This window comes from Lonchura striata, chromosome 28 (genome assembly GCF_046129695.1).
Source record: "Lonchura striata isolate bLonStr1 chromosome 28, bLonStr1.mat, whole genome shotgun sequence".
Lineage (NCBI taxonomy): Eukaryota > Metazoa > Chordata > Aves > Passeriformes > Estrildidae > Lonchura > Lonchura striata.
The window spans coordinates 7,056,382-7,073,692 of record NC_134630.1 but is presented as its reverse complement, the minus strand read 5'-3'; the positions used below and the strand labels follow the sequence as shown (position 1 = coordinate 7,073,692).

The following is a 17,311-nucleotide window of genomic DNA, read 5'->3' as shown; positions in this document are numbered from 1 at the left end:
ACACAGAACGACTACACCTATGGGGGGGGTCACCCCAATGGGGGCTGGGGGCTGCCCCCCACTTTTTGGGGGGGGACATGAGGGGTGTGGGGCTGTACAGGGAGGGGGGGTCTGGGTGTGCCGGCGGCGTTTTGGGGGGGCTTTTGTGGGTGGGGGGGGTTAAGGAGGAGCTCTGAGGTCCTTTCTGGTATAAAAGAGGAAAAAAATCAGCACAAAAAAACCCCCAAAAAAAACAACAAAAAAAAAAAAAAAAAAAAAAAAAAAAAACACGGAAAAAAAAATCAAAACCACACCCAAAAAAAAAAAAAATTAAAAAATTCCTTCATATCAAAGTGGTCCCGGGGGGGGCCCCGGTCTGGTGCTCGGGGGGGGCCGGGGGTCACAGTGCTGGCTGAGCACGCAGACGGGGGGGGGCTTTTGGGGGTTTTTGGGGGGTTTTGGGGGGCTGCTCCACACTGGGACCTGCCCTGGGGGGGGGCTGCGCATGGGGGGGACCCCCCCACTCCTCCCCCAGCACAGCCTGGATTTTGGGGGGGGGGTGTCTGCACCCACATTGGGGGGCTCTGCTGGTCCTGCCCCCCCAGGAGTCAGGGGGGCACTGGGGTCACCCCCTCCCAGCCAGGGGGGGGGGGCACAGCTCAGGGAACCCCCCCCAGACGCCCCAAATTTGGGGAGGGGGCTGGGGGTTGGCAGCACCTGCCGTGGAGGGGAGCCCCCCAAAAATCCCCCTCCCCAGGCTCGGTGCCACCCCCGCGTAGGAGGGAAAAACACCCCAAAAATGCCCCCCCGACCCCGCCCTGGGAATGTGGGGGGGGGTCCCCAGTGCTGGGGGGGGCAACAAAGGGGTCCCAGCATTTTGGGGGGTCCCAGTACTGGGGGGGGCAATAAAAGGGGTCCCAGCATTTTGGGGGGTCCCCAGTGCTGGGGGGGGCAATAAAAGGGGTCCCAGCATTTTGGGGGGTCAATCCCAGTGCTGGGGGGGGCAATAAAAGGGGTCCCAGCATTTTGGGGGGTCCCAGTGCTGGGGGGGGCAATAAAAGGGGTCCCAGCATTTTGGGGGGTCCCAGTGCTGGGGGGGGGCAATAAAAGGGGTCCCAGCATTTTGGGGGGTCCCAGTGCTGGGGGGGGGCAATAAAAGGGGTCCCAGCATTTTGGGGGGTCCCAGTGCTGGGGGGGGGCAATAAAAGGGGTCCCAGCATTTTGGGGGGTCCCCAGTGCTGGGGGGGGGCAACAAAGGGGTCCCAGCATTTTGGGGGGTCCCAGTGCTGGGGGGGGGCAGTAAAAGGGGTCCCAGCATTTTGGGGGGTCCCCAGTGCTGGGGGGGGGGGCAATAAAAGGGGTCCCAGCATTTTGGGGGGGTCAATCCCAGTGCTGGGAGCATTCCCAGTTTGGGGGGGTGGGAAGGACTGGAAAAGGAGCTCCCAGTGCTGGAATTTGGGGAGGGGGGGAGGATGAGGGGGGGTCCCAGTCCTGGAAAAGGGGGGAGGGCAGCAAATAAGTGACTTATTTCTAATTATCATCATAATTCCTTTTTTTTTTTTTTTCCTCCCGCGCTTTTTTTTTTTTTTTTTTCCCTCCTCGTTTTTAGTGTTCGTTTGGAAAAAAAAAAAAATAAAACCCTCAAAAAAAAAATTAAAAAAATAAAAAAAAAATTAAAAGGAGGAGAGGGGCGGAACGGGGCGGGCGCTGAGTTGGGGGTGGGTGTGGGGTGAATTTGGGCGTGACGGGGCGGGGCTGATCATTAAAATTAATGAATTATTATCATTTTTTTGTGTGTTTTTTGTTTTTTTTTTCGGTGGCTGGGTGAGGGCGTCTGGCTGTCGGCGGCCTCGGCGCGGGGGCTCACACGCTCATTGTCATGCTGGGCGAGTACTATAGAGAGAGCGGAGACACCGCGGCGTTAGCGGGGCTACCGGGGGTTACCGGGGGCTACCGGAGGCTACCGGGGGTTACCGGGGGGCTACCGGGGGTTACCGGGGGCTACCGGGGGGCTACCGGAGGCTACCGGGGGTTACCGGGGGGCTACCGGGGGTTACCGGGGGCTACCGGGGGTTACCGGGGGCTACCGGGGGGCTACCGGAGGCTACCGGGGGGTTACCGGGGGCTACCGGGGGGCTACCGGGGGCTACCGGGGGTTACCGGGGGGCTACCGGGGGCTACCGGGGGCTACCGGGGGGTTACCGGGGGGTTACCGGGGGCTACCGGGGGTTACCGGGGGCTACCGGGGGGCTACCGGGGGGCTACCGGGGGCTACCGGGGGCTACCGGGGGGGCTCACACAGCGCTGCCCCCCCCCAGCTCCTCCTCACGCCTCGCCCGGCCAAGGCGACCCCCCCGCCGCCGCCGGTGATGCCGATGCCGCCGGTGATGCCGATGCGAGAATTCGGAATTTGGGCGGGGGTCGCCAGTGGGCTTTGCTCGCTGACCCCCCCCGAGCCCGGCCGCGCCCCCCCCGGGCCCCCCGCCCTCGCCGCCTGCCCCCCCGGGGGTCCGCGGGGGTCCCCGCCGGGTCCCTTACGCTGTCGCTTTGGAAGGGGTTTAGGAAATTGCTGCTCAGCTCGGCGTCGTCCCGAGGGGTCCCGGGGGGGTTGCTCAGGGCCCCCAAATTACTGGGGGAGCTCTGGAGGAAGGGAGGGGGGAGAGGAGTTAGTGGGGGTGGGGGGAATGGGGGTCCTGGGGGGGTCGGGGAGGGGGTTAATGGGGTGTGTGGGGAATAAATGGGGGTGAGATAAATGGGGGGGGGTGGTCACAGGATGTGTGGGGGGGGCGAGATAAATGGGGTTTCGATAAATGGGGGGGTCCCAGAATGTGGGGGAGATCAAATAAATGGGGTTTCGATAAATGGGGGGGTCCCAGAATGTGGGGGAACACAAATAAATGGGGTTTCAATAAATGGGGGGGGTCCCAGAATATGGGGGAACACAAATAAATGGGGTTTCAATAAATGGGGGGGGTCCCAGAATGTGGGGGAACACAAATAAATGGGGTTTCAATAAATGGGGGGGGTCCCAGAATATGGGGGAACACAAATAAATGGGGTTTCAATAAATGGGGGGGGTCCCAGAATATGGGGGAACACAAATAAATGGGGGTGAGATAAATGGGGGGGTCCCAGAATGTGGGGGAACACAAATAAATGGGGTTTCAATAAATGGGCGGGGTCCCAAATTAATGGGGGAACACAAATAAATGGGGTTTCAATAAATGGGGGAGTCCCAGTAAAAGAGGGAGCCCAAAGAAATGGGGATCCCAATAAATGGGAGGGGTCACAGAATGTGTGTGGGGGGCGAAATAAATGGGGGGGGTCCCAAATTAATGGGGGGGTCCCAGAATGTGGGGGAACACAAATAAATGGGGTTTCAATAAATGGGGGGGGTCCCAGTAAAAGAGGGAGCCCAAAGAAATGGGGATCCCAATAAATGGGGGGGGTCACAGAATGTGTGTGGGGGGCGAAATAAATGGGGTTTCAATAAATGGGAGGGGTCCCAAATTAATGGGGGGGGGTCCCAGAATGTGGGGGAGCCTTAATAAATGGAGTACCAATAAATGGGAGGGGGGTTCCCAGTAAAAGAGGGAGCCCAAATAAATGGGGGGAGTCCCAGAATGTGTGGGGGGCAAAGTAAATGGGGTTTCAATAAATGGGGGTGTCCCAGTAAAAGAGGGAGCCCAAATAAATGGGATCCCAATAAATGGGGGGGGGTCCCAGAATATGGAGGAGCTTCAATAAATGGAATACCAATAAATGGGGGGGGGGTTCCCAGTAAAAGAGGGAACCCAAATAAATGGGAATCCCTATAAATGGAGAGGATCACAGAATGTGGGGGGGGGGCAAAATAAATGGGGTTTCAATAAACTGGGGGGTCCCAGAATGTGGGGGGAGGCCTAAATAAATGGGTATCCCAATAAATGGGGGGGTCCCAGAATGTGGGGGAAGACAAATAAATGGGGTTTCAATAAATGGGGGTGTCCCAAATAAATGGGGGGGGGGTGTCCCAGAATATGGGGAAGCCCAAATAAATGGGGATCCCAATAAATAAATAAATGGGGAGGGGATCACAGAATGTGGGGGAGCTCAAATAAATGTGGTTTCAATAAATGGGGGGGGGGGTCTCAGAATATGGGGGGGGTGGCAAAATAAATGAGGTCTCAATAACTGGGGGGGGGGGGTCCCAGAATGTGGAGAGCTCAAATAAATGGGGATCCCAATAAATGGGGGGGGTCCCAGAATGTGGGGGAACACAAAGAAATGGGGCCCCAATAGATGGGCAGGGGTCCCAGAATATTTGGGGAAACCCAAATAAATGAGGTCTCAGTAAATGGGGGAGCCTCAATAAATGGGGTCCCAGCACAAGGTGGGGAGAGAAGAAATGAGGTACCAATAAATTGGGGGGTCCCCAGAATATTTGGGGAAACCCAAATAAATGGGGTCCCAATAAATGAGGGACTAGCACATGGGGGAGCCCCAGGAAATGGGGTCCCAGTACACGGTGGGGGGCAATAAATGGGTCCCAAAATATGGGAGAGCCCAAATAAATGGGATCCCAAAAAAATGGGGTGGTCCCAGAATATGGGGGATCCCAAAAAATGGGATCCCAATACATGTGGGGGGCTCCCAGTGCACGGGGGGGGTCCCAGTAACTGGGAGGGGTCCAGAGTATTGGGGGGGGTCCCAGCACCCTGGAGACCCCCACTAAATGAAGGTCCCAGGACATGGGGGCACCCCAAAAATTGGGGTCCCAGCACCGTGGGGGTGCCGGGGTCCCCAGCTCACCTTTGGCAGCCCATCCATGTCCCCGGAGCCTGCCAGGATGACAGCGGGGTGTCAGTGACCCCCAATCCACGTGTGCCCCCCAATTTCTGTGTCCCTGACCCCCGGGTGTCCCCAAAACTGCGTCCCCTCCGTCCTGCACCGTCCAGGTGGCCTTCCCTGTGTCCCCAAATTCCTGTGTGTGACCCCAAATCCCTGTGTCCCCAAATACCTGTATGTGTCCCTAAATACATGTGTGTGTGACCCCAAATCCCTGTGTGTCCCCAAATCCATGTGTGTGTCCCCAAAATCCCTGTGTGTGTGTGTCCCTAAATCCCTGTGTGTATCCCCAAATTCCTGTATGTGTGACTCCAAATCCCAATGTGTGATCCTAAATCCCTGTGTCCCCAAATCCCTGCGTGTCCCCAAATCCCTGCGTGTCCCCAAATCCTGATGTGTGATCCGAAATCCGTGTCCCCAGATCCATGTGTGTGTCCCTAAATCCGTGTCTGTGTCCCCAAATCTGTGTGTGTGTCCCTAAATCCGTGTGTGTGTCCCCAAATCCTGATGTGTGATCGGAAATCCCTGTGTGTCCCCAAATCCGTGTGTGACCCCCAATCAGTGTCTGTGTCCCCAAATCAGTGTCTGTGTCCCCAAATCCCTGAGCGTCCCCCAATCCGTGTCTGTGTCCCCAAATCCGTGTGTGACCCCAATCCGTGTCTGTGTCCCCAAATCCCTGAGCGTCCCCAAATCCGTGTCTGTGTCCCCAAATCCGTGTGTGACCCCAATCAGTGTCTGTGTCCCCAAATCCGTGTCTGTGTCTCCAAATCCCTGAGCGTCCCCAAATCCGTGTCTGTGTCCCCAAATCCGTGTGTGACCCCCAATCCGTGTCTGTGTCCCCAAATCCGTGTGTGACCCCAATCAGTGTCTGTGTCCCCAAATCCGTGTCTGTGTCCCCAAATCCCTGAGCGTCCCCAAATCCGTGTCTGTGTCCCCTCAATCCGCTCCCCCCTCCCACCCTCGTGCCCCTCCCGCTGCTCGAGCCCATCCAGCCTCAGCTGGAGCTCACACCCCGCAGGATTTGGGATTTTTAGGGGGACACGAAGGACCCCCGCTGTCCCCAGGGCTGTCACCCACCTAAGGATCCGTTCATGTGGTGCGGCTCCATGGCGCCCATCCCACCCATGGGCCCCTCGGGGCCGGGCCCCATCGGGAACTGCAAGGGAACAGGGGGTGAGGAATGCTGGGGGACCCCAAAGCCTGTCCCCGTCCCCATCCCTGTCCCCATCCCTGTCCCCATCCCTGTCCCCATCCCCGTTCCCGTCCCATCCCTGTCCCCGTCCCTGTCCCTGTTTCTGTCCCTGTCCCCCATCCCCAGCCCCTGTCCCATCCCTGTCCCATCCCTGTCCAATCCCTGTCCCCATCCCTGTCCCATCCCTGTCCCCATCCCTGTTCCTGTACAAACCCTGTCCCTGTCCCATCCCCATCCCTGTCCCTGTCCCCACCCCTGTCCCCAATCCCGTCACTCACGTTGGGCCGGTTCCCCGCGGGTCCGATGGGGTTCATCATGGTGTACATGTTCTCACTGGAGTTGGTGGAGTCTGGGGGGGACACCACATGTGTGTGGGGGGTGAGTGTGGCCCCCCCAAATCCCACCTGTACCCCCAGATCCCACCTGTACCCCCAAATCCCACTCATACCCCCAAATCCCACTCTCACGCCCCGAACCCCACTCATACCCCACCAAATCCCACTTATACCACCCAAAATCCCACTCACACCCCCAAATCCCACTCATACCCCCAAATCCCACTCTCATGCCCCAAACTCCACTCATACCCCACCAAATCCCACTTATACCACCCAAAATCCACTCACACACCCCTAAATCCCACTCATACCCCCAAACTCCACTCATACCCCACCAAATCCCACTTATACCACCCAAAATCCACTCATACCCCCACCAAACCCCACTCACACCCCAAAATCCCACTTATACCCCCCCAAAATCCACTCATACCCCCACCAAACCCCATTCACATCCTCAAATCCCACTCACACCCCCAAACCCCATCACTCATGCCCCATCCCATCCCCTCACTCACCTCCGGGGCTGGGCAGGATGGGGGTGCCGGGGGGGCCACCGCCCCCAGGAGGGCCCTGGAAGGGAAAAGGAAAAAGTGGGGGGTGGGTTTGGGGGGTCACAGGGTCACTGCAGCCCCCCCCCCATCCCCAACAGCGCACCCCAATACTCACCACGTAATTCCCAGGGGATGAGGAGGAGTAGGCGATCTGGGGGGACACAGAGGGAGTCAGCATGGGGGGGGGGGGACACAGGGGCAGCACCCCCACAGGACCCCCCCCACCCCAAATCCCAAAACTTACGGAGTTGGCGTTGGGGTTGGGCCAGGGCCCGCGGCCACCGGGACCCCTGGGGAGGCAACGGGGACAGTGAGGGGGGGTCCTGCCGGTCCCGAGGCTCCCCCCACGCTGGGGGGGGTTTTGGGGGGGGTTATGGGGGTCTTACATGTTCATGGTGGGCATCCCAGGGCCGGCCAGCGAGCTGGGGGGGGGGCGCATCCCGCTGCCGTAGCTCTGCCGGGACAGGGGGGTCAGCGGGGTGGGACACCCCTGGAATGTCCCCACCCTGCACCCCCGTCCCCGTATCCCCTTCCCCATCCCTGCTGTGACCTCCACCCCCGTCCCCAAAAGCCATCCCCATCCCTCCGTCCCCATCCCAGTCCCTGTCACCCCCATCCCTGTCCTCACCCACATCCTCGTCCCGGGGGAATTCCCTCAATTCCCATCCCTTCATCCCTGTCCCCACCCCTGTATCCCCATCCCTGTTCTTGTTCCCCTGTCCCCCCCGAATTCCCAATCCCATTCCTTTATCCCCGTACCCCACCCCTGTATCCTTCTACCCCCTTATCCCCATTCCTGCCCCGTTACCCATCCCCATTCCCATTCCCATATCCTCGTCACCCTGTCCCTGTAACCACTTCCACCCCTGAATCCCTGACTCTGCCCTAGCCCAGTATCCCAGTATCCCATCATCCCAGTATCCCAGTATCCCATCATCCCAGTATCCCATTATCCCAGTACCCCCTTATCCCAGTACCCCATTATCGCCTTATCCCATTATCCCACCATCCCAGTATCCCAGCACCCCATTATCCCAGTATCCCATTACCTCTTTATCCCGTTACCCCCTTACCCCAGTACCCCCTTATCCCAGTATCCCATTATCCCATTACCCCATTACCCCACCATCCCAGTACCCCCTTATCCCAGTACCCCAGTATCCCCTTATCCCAGTATCCCCTTATCCCAGTACCCCAGTACCCCCTTATCCCAGTATCCCAGTACCCCCTTATCCCAGTATCCCAGTATCCCAGTACCCCCTTATCCCAGTACCCCCTTATCCCAGTATCCCCTTATCCCAGTACCCCATTATCCCAGTATCCCAGTACCCCCTTATCCCCTTATCCCAGTACCCCATTATCCCAGTACCCCTTTATCCCATTATCCCATTATCCCAGTACCCCCTTATCCCAGTATCCCAGTACCCCAGTACCCCATTATCCCAGTACCCCCTTATCCCAGTATCCCAGTACCCCATTATCCCAGTACCCCAGTATCCCATTATCCCAGTATCCCAGTACCCCCTTATCCCAGTATCCCAGTACCCCATTATCCCAGTATCCCAGTATCCCAGCACCCCATTATCCCAGTACCCCATTATCCCAGTATCCCAGTATCCCATTATCCCAGTACCCCAGTATCCCAGTATCCCCTTATCCCAGTATCCCAGTACCCCATTATCCCAGTACCCCCTTATCCCAGTATCCCAGTACCCCCTTATCCCAGTATCCCATTATCCCAGTACCCCCTTATCCCATTATCCCAGTACCCCCTTAGTATCCCAGTACCCCCTTATCCCAGTATCCCAGTACCCCATTATCCCATTATCCCAGTACCCCCTTATCCCATTATCCCAGTACCCCAGTACCCCCTTATCCCAGCACCCCAGCACCCCAGCACCCCTCACCCCGTACCTGCGGCCCCATCCCGGCCATGCCCCGGGGGGGGTTCATGCGCTGCATCGGGCCCCCCATGCCAGGATGCCCTGCACAGACGGGGGAGGGGGAGGCGTGAGACCCCCCGAGCCCCCCCCGAACCCCCCAAAACCTCGGGGTCGGGGGGCTCAGGGACCCCCACTCACCCTGGGAGCGCGCGGCCGGGTCCATGGCGTTGGGCAGCAGCGGCTGGGAGCCTGGAACACCCACGGGGGGCTGCGGGGGGCACAGGGGTCAGGGGGGGCTGCACCCCTGCTTTTGGGGAGGGGGGTCCCGGCAGCGACCGCCTCACCTGGCTGGGCATCCGGAGAGGGGGCCGGGGGCCGCCGGGGTAGCGGGGGGACATGAAAGGCTGCAAGAGAGGGGTTTGGGGGGTCAGCCGGGGTTTGGGGGGTCAGGGAGGTTTGGGGGTCAGAGGGGGTTTGGGGGGGTCAGAGAGGGTTTGGGGGGTCAGAGAGGGTTTGGGGGGTCAGAGGGGGTTTGGGGGGTCATGGGGGGTTTGGGGGTCAGAGGGGGTTTGGGGGTCAGAGGGGGTTTGGGGGGGTCAGAGAGGGTTTGGGGGGTCAGAGAGGGTTTGGGGGGTCAGAGGGGGTTTGGGGGGTCAGAGGGGGTTTGGGGGTCAGAGGGGGTTTGGGGGGACAGGGTGGGTTTGGGGGGTCAGAGGGGGTTTGGGGGGTCAAAGGGGGTTTGGGGGGTCATGGGGGGTTTGGGGGGACATGAAAGGCTGCAAGAAAGGGGTTTGGGGGTCAAAGGGGGTTTGGGGGGTCAGGGGGGTTTGGGGGGTCAGGGGGGTTTGGGGGTCAGAGGGGCTTTGGGGGGTCAGGGGGTGTCAGCCGGGGTTTTGGGGGGTCAGAGGGGGTTTAGGGGGCCGGTGTCATCCTGCGGGGGTCGTGGGGGGGCCGGGGCCGTGCTGGGGGGGCTGTGCCCATCCTTTCCTGCCCGTGGGGGCAGCGGGGGCACCCCGGGGATGGGGGGCAGGGGTGGGGGGGCACCCGCAGGAGCCTCGGAGAGAACCACGAGAGGTGATGGGTGGGGGGGTCTGGGGGGGCTGCGACCCCCGGGAGGGGCCCGGGGGGTTGTGGTGGTGGGGGGGGGGGCTGTGAGTCGGGGGGTGCCGGCGTGGTGGGGGCTGCAAACCACCTTAGCGACCCCCCCCCCAAAAAACCACGTTAAAGGCAGGTGGGGTGTGGGTGGGGGGGCTGCGCACCTGGAAGAAGGCGGGGGGCACGGGACCCCCGGGCATGCCGTCCCCGGGGGGCAGGCTCCCCATCACCGGGCTGGGCGCCGCCGCCGCGCTCTGCGGGGACACGCGGCTCAGAACGGGGGTCCCCGGCGCCCCCAGCCCCCCCGGGGCCGGGGGGCGCGGGCAGGGGGGCCCCGGCCCCGCTCGCCGCCGGCCGGGGAAGGAATGCGCCGCTTTTCCGGCTCGGCCCCGCCGCCACAACTGCTTCCAATTTGCTTCGGAGCGAGCAGGAAAAAGGGGGGGACCCCGCGCTGCCCCCTCCACCCCGGGGGGCCCTGCGCCCCCCAAGGCAGGGCGGGGATGGGGGTCCCGGTGGGCGCCGCCGCCGCCGCTGCTCCGGGGACAGCGATGCTGCCGGTGAGACCCCCGGGCTTGGGGACGGCAAAATTTGGGGTCTGCCCCACGGCGGGGGTGGGGACCCACGGGGGTCCCAGGGCTGAGCCCAGGCGCCGTCCCCGTCCTGGGGACCCCCGCCGCTGCCCCGGAGGCAGAGGGAGGGCGGGGGTCGCTGCCGCCCCCTCCCAGAGCCGGGAGCCGGTTCTGCCCCCCGGAATTCGGGGATGCCGAGCGGAGTTGCCATGGCAGCAGGCTGGGGAGCTGCGGCTCCTCCTGCGGGATCCAGGGCGGCGGGGGGGAAATTTGGGGGTGGGGGGCACTTTGGGGGGCTGCTCACCCCAGGGGAGACCCCAGACCCCGCTGTGGGGCAGCTGCTCCCAATCCCCCCCCACCCACCAACGCACAGGCTGGTCCCCCCAAAATTTATGGGGTCACCAGGATGCTCGCGGGGGTCCCGGCGTGCCTGGGGTGGGGGGCACCCATGGGAACGTGCGGGGGCCCAGCTCCCCGCTGGCACCCCCAGTTCAGCCCAGCCGGGCACTGGGACGGGGCCAGGGGTGTGGGGGCACCCCGGGGACTCGTGGGGGGTTTTGGGGGGCTCGGGGGGCTCCCCCCGGCTCTGCCAGGCTGCAGCGCCATGGCAACGTGGCCTGACCCGCGCCACGTCCCCGGCGTCGCCGTCCCCGCACCGGCGGCAGCCTCATTAATTCCGGCATGGAAATCATGGAAATCAGCTCTGCGCAGCGCCGGGGGGGCCGGGGGGGTCCTGCTGCAGCCCCCGCGGCAGCCACGGCACCCACGGGGGACGGGGGACACACGGGGGACACGGGGGACACAGCACCCACGGGGGACACGGGACACACGGGGGACACGGGACCCACGGGGGACACGGGGGACACGGCACCCACGGGGGACACGGGACACATAGGGGACACGGCACCCACGGGGGACACGGCACCCACGGGGGACACGGGACCCACGGGGGACACAGAGGGTCCTGCAGCCCACGGTGTACCCCCTGTGTCACCCCGGGGGACAGGGACCCCCCCCAGGGGACAGGGACCCCCCCCAGCACCCCACAGCCCGTGGCTTTCTGCACCCCACGGGGGCATCCTACAGGGCACAGCACCCCACATGCTGTGGGGCTGTGGAGCCTGCAGCATCCCACAGCACCCCACGGAATTCCACAGCATCCCACACCACCCCACAGCACCCCACGGAATTCCACAGCATCCCACGGCATCCTACAGCACCCCACGGAATTCCACAGCATCCCGCAGCATCCCACAGCACCCCACGGAATTCCACAGCATCCCACGGCCTCCTGCATCACCCCACAGCACCCCACGGAATTCCACAGCATCCCACAGTATCCTACAGCACCCCACGGAATTCCACAGCATCCCACAGCACCCCACGGAATTCCACAGCATCCCACAGTATCCTACAGCATCCCACGGAATTCCACAGCATCCCACAGCATCCCACAGCACCCCACGGAATTCCACAGCATCCCACAGCATCCTACAGCACCCCACGGAATTCCACAGCATCCCGCAGCATCCTACAGAATTCCACAGAATCCCACAGCATCCCACAGTATCCCACAGCACCCCACGGAATTCCACAGCATCCCACAGCATCCCACAGAATCCTATAGCAGCCTATAGCATCCTACACCACCCCACGGCCTCCTGCATCCCGTGGCCTCCCCCACCCCAGAGCCCCGTGGGCTCCCCAGCATCTCACGTCCCACAGAGCAGCGGATCCCACGGAATCCTGTATGCTGTGGGGCTGTGCTCCCTGTGGCACCCCATAGCACCCCACAGCACCCTGCAGCACCCCACAGCATCCTGCATCAATCCACAGCACCCCACAGCACCCTGCAGCACCCCACAGCATCCTGCATCAATCCACAGCACCCCACAGCACCCTGCAGCACCCCACAGCATCCTGCATCAATCCACAGCATCCCACAGCACCCCATAGCACCCTGCAGCACCCCACAGCACCCCACAGCACCCTACAAGATCCTGCATCACCCCACAGCACCCTACATGATCCCACAGCACCCCACAGCACCCTGTGGGACACGGATCCTGCATCCCCCAGCCCTGTGAACCCTTCAGCATCCCCGGGACCCCTCCCCACGGTGCCCCCGCAGCCCCCCGGCCCCAGCACCGCCCGTGCCCCTCCCCGTGCCTGCAGTCCTGGCAGGAGCAGGTACGGGAACACCGGGAACACCGGGAGCACCGGGAACACCGGGAACATAGGGACACCTGAACACCGGGAACACCAGGGACACTGGGAACACCAGGACACCGGGGACACCAGGAATACCGGAACACTGGGGACATGGGGACAGTGGGAACACCGGGAGCACCGGGAACACCGGGGACATTAGGGACACCGGGGACATGGGGACAGTGGGAACACCAGGACACCGGGGACACCGGGAATACCGGAACACTGGGGACATGGGGACAGTGGGAACACCGGGAATACCGGGAATACCGGGGGCTGCTGACCCTGTGCCAGCGACTGAACCTCCAGAGCCGGCGCTGGAAGGAGCAGAGCCGTGCTGGGGGGGTCCCCTCAGTTTGGGGGTCCCACTGAGCCCCAGACCCGCCGTGACCCCCAGGCTGGACCCGGCACTGCGGGACCGGGGGGAACGGGGGGTCCCCGGTCCCCTGGGGGGGTCCCGGTCCCCTGGGTGGGGATGGGCACACCGGTGTCCCCAAGGGGGGGCACCGGGCTGGGTCCCCGGGGATTAACCCAACCCCCCTGGGCACTGCCCCGTGAAATAGGGCACCCACAGATGGGGCTGGCAGCCCGGGGGGGGGTCCCGGCAGGGCTGGGGAGGGGGCAGCAGGGCAGGGACCCCCCCAGGGACCCCCCCCACACGCCAAGGCACTCACGTAGTCATGGAAGGCCTTGGCCTCGCTGGAATGCTCGCAGGTCTCGCGGCGGTCCGGGGCGGCGCAGTACAGATCCCAGAAAACGCTGGCGAGGGGAAGGGGCGGCGGGTGAGACCCCCCCCAAATCACACCCCGCACCCCCTCCCCACTTCGGAGGGGCGGGGGGCTGCGCCCTGTCCCCCCCTCGGCGGGGGCCTCCCGGCGCTGCCGCTGTTTTCCCTGGAAACGGTCGCCACGGCCGGAGCCCAAATTCCAAATTCCTGGGACTTTACATCAGGCTGCACATCCCGGGCCGGGATTGAGGGGGGGTCCCCTGCCCGCGCCCCCCACCCCGGCCGTGGGACAGCACCGGGGCCGTGGCTGCTCCTGGGAGCCCCCCAAGTTTGGGGGTGCTGGTTTAACCCCCCCTCGCTGTGTGTGTGTGTGTCCCCCCCAAATCATTCACTGCCCACCCCCAAACCCCCCCAACAAGTGATGTGCCCCCCACACCCTCCTCGGGGGGCTCTGCTGGGGCCCCCCAGTGCGGGGGTCCGGGGCTGGGAGCCCCCCCAGCTCCCCGCCCGGTGCCAAATTGGATCCATCTGGAGGAGCCGGGCGGGGGGCCGGGCTGGGAGGGAAAGGGGGGGCCCCCAGCCCGGGGAAAAGCAGAGGGACGAGTTCACGGAATTGGGGGGGCTGCAGCTCCCACACCCCCTCCCAGCCCTTCTCCCAAGGGAATTGGGGGGGGGGTCCCCCCTTTCCAACCCCCCCAGACCCGGCTCACCACCACCAGGAGTGCAGGAAGCCGGGGGGCTCCCCCAGCGTGATGTTCTTCTCCCATCGGATCTGCAGAGAGGGACACGGGCAGGGGGGCTCAGCGACCCCCGCCGGGCACGGGTGGGGCTCCAGGACCCCCCGTGGGTGGGACGGGGGGTCCGGGGGTGCTGCCCTCCCCCCAATTTACCTCCGACAAGAAGGTCTGGGCGGATTTCTGGGCCCCCACGTGCAGCAGGTACTCGTAGACGTAGAGCGCCAGCCTGGGGGGGACAGGGACAGCGTCAGGGACCTGCCACCCCCACGGGTGACACCCCCGCCCCACGGACCCCGAGGGACGCGGGGAACGGCCGGGATGGAGCCCCCCACTCAATTAGCCCGGAATTAATGAAGGGGGAGGCTCGACGCCACCTCCCTGCGAGGGACCCCGGCGGCGACACCGAGTGACTCCCACCGGTGACACCGAACGCGCCCCGGGCAGCCCAGGACAGGCGACACAACCCGCGCAGGATGTGGCTCGGGGCCGAGTGCCACCCCGCGTGTCCCCGGTGGCACCCACGGAAACCCAGGGCCCGGTCCCCGGTGCTCCGTTCCCCGCCCCGGGAGCAGGAACGGGACCCGCGGCGGTTCCAGCCCCGGGGGCCGCGGGGACACGGCAGGACAGGGACAGCCGGGAGCGGCGGGTCACGGCCCCGGGCACCGGCGGCGGAGCAGCGGCAGCCCCGGTGCCATCTCCGGTGCTGCCCCCGGGGATGGCACGGCCGGCGAGGGCTCCCGGTGCCCTGAGGGATGCTGCGGACCGGGCTGCCGGTAGTCCCGGTGCCCCGGGGGATGGCAATGCCCGGGGGGACCACCCCGGGTCCCGGTGCCCCGGAGGATGGCAGGGACCGGGGGCACGGCCCAGCTCAGGGCAGGCACGGTGCGCCCGCGGTACCCCGGCGGACGGCACGGTCCGGCGGGATCGTCCCGGGTCCCGGTGCCGCGGGGCACGGCACGGTCGGGGAAGGGGCATCCCGGCTGCCGGTGCCCCCGGGGATGCCGCAGACCGGGGAGATCATCCCGAGTCCCGGTGTTCCCGCAGCTCCCGGTGCCCCAAGATGTGGCAATACCCGGGGGGCACATCCCGGCTCCCGTTAGCCCCGGCGTGATCGCGGCTCCCGGTGCCCCGGGGGATGCCACGGACCCCGGCACATCGCAGCTCCCGGTGCCCCGGGGGATGTCACGAACCGAGGGCAATCATCCCGGCTCCCGGTGCCCCGGGAAGTCACGGACCGGGAAGATCATCCCGGTTGCCGGTACCCCGGGGAATGGCACAGATCGGGGGGAATCATACAGCTCCCGGTGCCCCCGCAGCTCCCGGTGCCCTGGGGGAGAGCACGGACCGGGGGGCTCATCCCGGCTCCCGGTGCCCCGGGGGAGAGCACGGACCGGGGGGTTCATCCCGGCTCCCGGTGCCCCGGGGGATGCCGCAGACCGGGGGGCTCATCCCGGCTCCCGGTGCCCCGGGGGATGCCGCAGACCGGGGGAATCATCCCGGCTCCCGGTGCCCCGCTGACCCCCGCCAGCTCCCGCTGCCCCGCGGCTGCCGGTGCTCCCCGGCGGGGCGGGGCCGGGGGGTCCGCCCGCCCCCCGATCTCCCCCCGCTTTTCCCGATCTCTCCCCCCACCTTCCTTCCCGCTCCGTCCCCGCTCCCCCGGCGCCCGCCCCGGCAAAAACTTCCGCGCCCCGGCCGTTCCCCCGCCGCCGCCCGGCGCCGCACTCACTTCTCGCGGGCCTGGCCGTCCGAGGGCACGCCGGAGCCCTTGCCCTTGGCGTACATGGCGCGGCGGCGGCTGTCAGCGGCCCCGGGCCCGGCCCCGCGCGGCCCCCGCCGCCCCCGCCGCCCCCGCCGCCATCCCGGCCCGGCCCGGCCCGGCCCCGCCGGCTGCGGCCGCGCGCCCGAGGGGGAGCTTGAAACCGCCGCGCCCCCCCCGCGCGGCTGTTCCGGCAGCGCCGCCACCACCCCCCCCGCGCCGCGCGCCGCGCTTAAAGGGGCGATGGCGGCGGGGGGAGGCGGTGGGGACCGCGCCGGGCACGGAGCGAGGGAGGGAGGGCGGGGAGGGGGGACGCGGACACGGGGGACGCGTGGAGGGTCACGGGCACCACCGGGGGGGCACAGGGGGCACAGGGGGACGCGGATGTGACGGGGGGAACGCGGAGCCGAGGGGGTGGGCGCGGGGGACGCGGGGGACGCGGGGACACGGAGGGGAGGAGTGGGCACGGGACACGGGGGACGCACGCGAGGGGGTGGGCATGGAGGGGCAAGGACGCGAGCGGGGTGGGCATCCAGGGACGGGGACACGCGGGGGTCATGGGCACGAGGGGGTGAGTTAAAGGGGCAGTGGCACGAGGGGATGCGGTGGTCACGGAGGGACACGAGGGGGTGGGCACGGACACGGCGGGTGGGCGTGTGGCAGGGTGGGCACGGACGGAGGGACATGGACAAGAAAGGGTGGACACGGACACGAAGGGGTGGGCACGGGAGGGGGGACACGGGGGGACACGGATGTGACAGGCTGGACACGGACGCGATGGGGTGGACTTAAAGGGGCAGTGACACGAAGGGACGGGGACAGGGCGGTCACGGAGGGACACGGATTTGAGGGGATGGACACGGAGGGGCACCAAGGGGGTGGCCGCGGACACGCGACACAGAGGGACACGGATGTGACAGGTGGACACATGCAAGGGGTTGGGCGTACATGGGCACGGACACGAGGGGGACACACGGACACGAGGAGGGGACACACGGACAGGAATGGGAGCAGGGAGTCACGAAGGGACTCGGACACCAGGGGGCGGGCACGGACACGGAGTGACACGAGGGGACACGGAGGGGACAAGGATGGACACAGGGGGGTGGACGTGGAGGGACGTGGACACCGGAGGGGGCTTGGACACGGCGAGTGGACACTCGGGACACTGAGCTGCAGACACCGGCATGGGGACACCCACCCTGCCAGGGGACACAGCCGCAGAATCCCCCCACTCCCACCCGGCTTTGGGGTCCCCTCACACTCGGGGGGTCCCTGTGCTGCCGGGTGGGGGGGGTGGTCTGTGAGCACACCCGTGTGGGTGTCCCTATGTGCCCACGCGCGTGTCCCCCACCCTCGGGTCACCGGGGTCACCGGGACGCTCGGCCAGTGCCGGGGGGATGCTCGGCACGCCAAGAAAGGACCGGGGCTCTGGCAGGGGTC

General features: G+C 65.1%; 1 protein-coding gene across 2 annotated transcripts; it reads right to left on the bottom strand.

Annotated features, from left to right (window-relative positions):
* Positions 1-1,713: 1,713 nt before the first annotated feature.
* Positions 1,714-15,943, bottom strand: SSBP4 (single stranded DNA binding protein 4). 2 transcript variants are annotated; one of them, XM_077788851.1, is made up of 17 exons: positions 15,839-15,943; positions 14,266-14,338; positions 14,086-14,147; positions 13,323-13,407; positions 10,033-10,122; positions 9,118-9,177; positions 8,972-9,041; positions 8,805-8,875; positions 7,277-7,344; positions 7,135-7,180; positions 7,006-7,041; positions 6,855-6,909; positions 6,277-6,347; positions 5,884-5,962; positions 4,771-4,799; positions 2,518-2,619; positions 1,714-1,872 (listed from the first exon to the last, which is right to left on the bottom strand). In XM_077788851.1, exons 1-17 carry the CDS (start codon positions 15,892-15,894, stop codon positions 1,843-1,845), a joined length of 1,083 nt encoding a protein of 360 aa, XP_077644977.1. In that variant the 5' UTR covers positions 15,895-15,943; the 3' UTR covers positions 1,714-1,842. The 2 variants fall into 2 exon arrangements, with proteins under 2 accessions (XP_077644977.1, XP_077644976.1); XM_077788850.1 differs by having other exon boundaries at positions 6,855-7,041.
* Between the last annotated feature and the right edge of the window lie 1,368 nt (positions 15,944-17,311).